The sequence below is a fragment of the Haplochromis burtoni genome, unplaced genomic scaffold, assembly GCF_018398535.1.
Source record: "Haplochromis burtoni strain Fernald_Lab_line unplaced genomic scaffold, NCSU_Asbu1 Contig_647, whole genome shotgun sequence".
Lineage (NCBI taxonomy): Eukaryota > Metazoa > Chordata > Actinopteri > Cichliformes > Cichlidae > Haplochromis > Haplochromis burtoni.
Window position 1 is genome coordinate 18419 of NW_024583008.1, and position 5783 is coordinate 24201.

At 42.6% G+C, this 5783-nt stretch overlaps 1 protein-coding gene across 1 annotated transcript; it reads right to left on the minus strand.

Moving 5' to 3' along the window:
• Positions 1–297: 297 nt before the first annotated feature.
• LOC121812538 (B-cell receptor CD22-like) lies at positions 298–4066 on the minus strand. The gene is made up of 5 exons (XM_042215045.1): positions 4063–4066; positions 3839–3957; positions 2170–2497; positions 1239–1499; positions 298–1160 (listed from the first exon to the last, which is right to left on the minus strand). The coding sequence occupies exons 1-5, from the start codon at positions 4064–4066 to the stop codon at positions 769–771; spliced, it is 1104 nt and encodes a 367-aa protein (XP_042070979.1). The 3' UTR covers positions 298–768.
• Positions 4067–5783: the final 1717 nt, after the last annotated feature.

The window sequence follows — 5783 nt, forward strand, 5'->3', positions numbered from 1 at the left end:
GGCACTGTCTGTGTGATGGCATGCCACATCTGGCTCGATATAGCTCACATACTGCAAAGAATGACGGCCCTTTGGTGGCCCAGATCAGGTTTGCCAGAGGTAATCCACACACATAGGCCAGCACAGGACCACCACTGTGTCTGCAACTGGCCTTGTGCTCGCCCATGAGTGGGACACCGCTGGCAAACCAGATCTGGGCCACCAAAGGGCCGTCATTCTTTGTGGTATCTGGGCCATATGTAAGCACATTGTGTGGGCCAGATCGGCACCATACCAATTTTGCTATGTCGGATATATATGTATATATTGTGCTGTTTCTTATTTCTTGTATTGTCTTTTTGTTACTGTTTTTACTGGAGCACTGTAACCCACATAGTTTTCCCTAGGGATCAATAGAGTATTCTGATTCTCATTTTGAAACTTGTGTCAAAAAAGTTCACTGAACTTGGTATTTACAGAATGTTTTCCTTCATTGTGTGGTTGTGTGCATGAACCTAGCATAGTAGGATTTATTTCTAATGGTCACACGAATGTACGTCACAGCACGCTGCTGTGAAAGTTCAACTGGTATGCACAATTACTTCTCACTTCCAAGAATGCCGTGCTATAATGGGAAACTGAATTTGCACAGCACAAGCAATAGAAATAAGAGCGTTTCAGACCGCAGCAATCGGCATGCAGCGTCCTATGTGAAAGGGCCTTAAAGCTGTCTTTAAAATATGATGGAGGCTCTGTGGTAGTTTGGGGTGGCTTTTCAGCCAGTGTTGTTCAGGATTTTGTCACAGTATTTGGAATTATGAATGCAGACAAGTGTACTCTGATCCACCATGCAAAGCATCTGATTGGCAACAACTTGATTTTCAGTAAGTAAAAGGGCGTACCAGTGCCATTCCCACTTAACCGTACAGCAGCCAAGAGAAAGGTCAAGCTATGATGTCCTCTGTTGTTCTGGACTTTACACTGGTAAGCCCCACTGTGTGCAGGACTAAACTTGTCAATGGTGAAGGTTTGTCCATGTGCCTTTGGTGAGTCTTCTTTCTCCTTGTACCAGGTGTAATTAGCTGCTGGGTTAGCATCACTGCTACATGTCAGAGTCACTGAACTGCCTTCAGCTATCTCTCCAGACGGAGTCACTGACACAGAGGGAAGCTTTGGAGCATCTGGGAAATTATACAGATTATTCATTTATATTAGCATGCAAAGTATAGAGAAGCCTTTGGACAATGAAGAATACTTACACTGAACATTTATAAAGACATATGATGAGTTGATCTGTCCATACTGATTCTCTGATTTGCAGAAGTAGTTTCCTCTGTCCTCAGAGCTGATGGAGGTGAAATGATGACTGCCCTCTGGTCCTAGAGGCAGTGCTTTATTCTCCTTGTACCAGGTGTAGTTAGCTGCTGGGTTAGCATCACTGCTACAGGTCAGAGTGACTGAACTGTCCTCCACTATCTCAGCAGAGGGACTCACTGACACAGAGGGAAGCTTTGGAGCATCTGGAGGACAGTTTATAAAGCCTTTTATTACACTAACAAATATAGCAAGGCAAATATTTGCTTAGTGTGTGTAACTCATAAAAGCAAATGATGACCCTTAAGCCATGAATCATGTTACAGAATAATGTTCTATTACTTTGTCATAAAGGACAACATATTATTTCTACAAATCCACTGATGTTGTTTTGCCCAATAACTAAATAAACTGAGACTGAGTGTGCCACTTTAATTTGAGGGTAAATTGAAATTGTGGAAATCCTGTACTTTACTGTTTCCACAGTATTTACTTAAAATTGATTCCAGCACACTAAATACTCTCCTGCTACATTTATTCCTGCATAGATTCGCAGACTTGTGTAAAATGAGGGCCTGGTGTGTTAGTTAAATAGTTGTTTTTTTCCTACCTTTATGCAGATCAAGCAATAAAGAGGATTTAAGAATATTATTAAACTAAAACCATAGTCTAATTTCATGAATTTCACTATGTGTCTACAGTGAATTAACACAAAAAGAAACTTTGGAGCATCTGAGTGATAACATTTCAAGACACTTCATGATCTCTCAGTAATTACATATTCAGATTATCTAGGGTTAGAGGTAGTGCTAGGGCACAGTTTATCACTAATGATGATTTAGGTATCATAGGGTTAAATTGCACTTTTCTACTTACACTGGACATTTATAAACACACGTGAAGAGTTGATCTGTCCATACTGATTCTCTGACTTGCAGGAGTAGTTTCCTCTGTTCTCAGAGCTGATGGAGGTGAAATGATGAACGCCCTCTCGTGGCCAAGTCAGGAATAGCTCCTCCTTGTACCAGGTGTAGTTAGCTGCTGGGTTAGCATCACTGCTACAGGTCAGAGTGACTGAACTGCCCTCCACTATCTCAGCAGAGGGACTCACTGACACAGAGGGAAGCTTTGGAGCATCTGGAGGAAATATGCTAACATATGTTAACTGTAAATTAGGTCCTACCTGTTGTAGAACTTGATTGTTCTATGTAAAGCACCATATACAATCTTTAAACTTCTGCTTATTTCCTGTACAAGAAGAGCATCAGAAATTAGCTATAAAGAGAGGACTGTGTTAGGGTCACATAACATTAATTAACTAGGTGAGCCAGGATTGGCTGATCCTGGTTACGCTGTGGTTGGTTAGTTAACTATGATCATAGAAATCGTTTTTTTTTTCATTCATCGGGAAACAGATTTCTTACAAAGGCTATTAGAAAAAAGCAAATGGAAGAATAATATAAAATCATATCTGAATAAGATTAAGAGAAGCTGGTCAGGATAATAACATTTCAAATTCAGTCATTCTTTAGGGTGTAATCTATTCGTCTAGTTCATAATTGTTCAGGGGAGGTGTTCATACAGAGAAGAGTCCATAGACATCTGTCTTCTAAACTGTGGTTCTAAAAAGTGACATATGTGAATTATGCCGTGCTTAATGAAGCAGTGCCTCTATAAATATTGTGAGACAGGATATGCTAGATGATTGTGATGACCTGTAATGCTCTTTTTACTTAGTTGGAGTCAAGGCATTCACGACAACTGGCTCCACCAGTTTAGTCACTGAATAAACCTACTCCCAGGCAGGTTTGTCCTTACAGATATGTAAGCAGGAGGGGGGGGGGGTTGGCAAATTGTCAACAATTTGATTTGGCTGAAACTTAAATCCACTGACAGAGTGAGTTGAATTGCTCATTATGGACTTTAAATTGTTTTAGGTTTTAGGTTAGAGTCATGTGTAAAGTATGCACTGTTTTTTGGTAACTTACAAGAAGAAGGCTCCAAATATCAGCAGTTTCACTCACATTTTACATTTATACGAAGATGTTTGGATTTCCTGATTCCCAGCTCATTTTCTGCTGTGCAGTTATAAACTCCAGAGTCAGATGGCCGGATGGACGGGAGGCTGAGCTGTTTTGTAGTGGACAGGGGTGTTTGCCCACCTTCCTTGTACCAGGTGTAATTAGCAGCTGGGTTAGCATCACTGCTACAAATCAGAATCACTGAAATGTTCTCCACTATCTCACCAGATGGACTCACTGTCACAGAGGGAAGCTTTGGAGCATCTTGAGGAACAATAATCATTTGTTTAATAGATAGAAATAAGTATATTCACAAAAAGCCGAATGCTTACATAAAATTAGAAAAAAAAAATCGAATTGGGGGAAGTTCCTCTTAAAAAAAAACTCCACCCTTTGTGTTAGAGTTTGTCAGTTACACTGCACTTACACAGTGAAGCCGAGCAGTAATCTTCTTGTCCTTTCAAAGCACAGCAGATGCTGTCATTAAACCGAAGGCTGGTTATGTGAGGATTTTCTTCTGTGACCTTCTCTCCATTCTTGAGCCAGACATAAGAAACATCCCCGGTGCAGTTGCTCTTACACTTCAGCTCCGCCTTGGTACAGGACTCATTTACTCTTATTTTGGTCACCTCCACCTGCAGAGCTGGACAAGTGAAAAAAGTCCCAAAATAACACTGGTGTTCATAAAGAAATAAAAATAAAAGATTCACTCATTGTAAATGACTCATTGGCTACGACAAGGACGTACCCATCCAGGACTACCTAGGAATGTCCACACAAGGTGGCCCTAGAGTAGGTGGCTACTAGGTTAGCCTCAGGATGACAGTCTACACTCAACCTTCGATCAAGTAATAAAAATTGATGATCAGGTGGTGTACCCTGAATCTGACGTTCCCGTATTTTGTATTGATTATATTGGCAGATTGTATTGAGAGAGTGGCGACACTCTCATGCAGGACAACCACACACAGTTGCTGGTGCATAAAAGCCACCAGGAAATGATTTTCCAGGTGGCTCAATATAACCCGATGGCTGGTGACATGTGTTTTGACAAAACTCTGGAGCAAATAATGTCCCGAATTTATCGTCCGGGCATTCAGGGGAGATGTGTGCCAGTGGTGGGTACCCTGTCTGTCAGCAGGTCATCAAGCGACTTTGTGCCCTTTACCTTTAATGCAGATCCCTGGGCGCATCGTTCATGTCTTGCACAATCACAGTTTGTAGGTGTTATAATAATAACATACAAACTGTATGAATTACTTGGCATTAAATCTTTCGGGACTAGCGTCTATCACCCTCATATTGATGGGCTGGTGGAGCAGCTGAATAACACCATGATTCGCAGTTTCATCGCTGGTTAGACCCTATGTTGTTTGCTGTGTGGGAGGTGCTCCAAGCCTTCACTGGATTTTCTCCACTTGAGCTACTGTTTGGCAGAATTTTGTAGGGGGTGTTGGACCTGATTAAAGAAAACTGGAGAGAACATCCGAGCCTGGCGAAAGATGAGATTCTATATATTCTGGACCTAAGAGCAAAGCTGCACACGTTGGGGAGGTTGTCATGAGAAAGAGATGAGTTGGGGCCGGAGGTGCCAAATTCCACCATTCTTGCATTGTGATAGCCATCACAGACAGGCCAGAGAGAGGATGTTGCTGCATTGCAACAGCTGTTGGCAGATGTGTTCTCCCCCCTGCCAGCTTTACAAATCTTAAAGAGGGCCATTTTGAAACCGAGCCTGGCGTGATGGTGCATTTACAGCCCTACAGGTTACCTAAGCATAAAAGGCAAATTGTTCAGAAAGAAATGGCTGAAATGCTGAAACAGAACAGAAGAGTCGCACAGCTTGTGATTTATACCCATAGTTCTTTTTTAAAGAAAGATTGGTATATATGGTTCTGTGTTGACTAATGCAAAGTGAATGAAGTGTCATGGTTTGATGATTATCCCATGCCTTTTCCACTCCTTACAGTGTGCACCAATTTGTTGCACTTCAATTCATCTTGGTCAGGGGCCCCAGCCACCTTGCGATGCCTCAAAAACTGGGTGCTGTGGCTGCAAGCTGCATGTGCTGTCACCTATTTGGATACTGTTATTATCCACAGTGACACTTGGGTGGAGCATGTGCAGTGAGTGGGCTGCTGTGGTCCTGGAGTGCCTGGACCCACAACTTTCCCAAAGAAGTGTGTGGTTGTACGAAGGGAGGTATGGTATCTGGAATACCACTTGGGAGGTGGGCAGGTGCATCCATAGATGGACAAAACTGCAGCAATTGCATCCTGCCCGTGCCCCAAGACCAAAAAGGAGGTTAGGCAGTTCCTGGGGCAAGCTGGAGACTCCCGCCACAGCTTACCAGCTCCTTGACTGACCTCACCTGGAAGGTTGTACCAGATCTGGTCCAGTGGACGCAGGTTAACAAGGCTTTCTGTGGGGAACCCCTACTTCACACACCTAGATGTTCCTGTGTTTTTT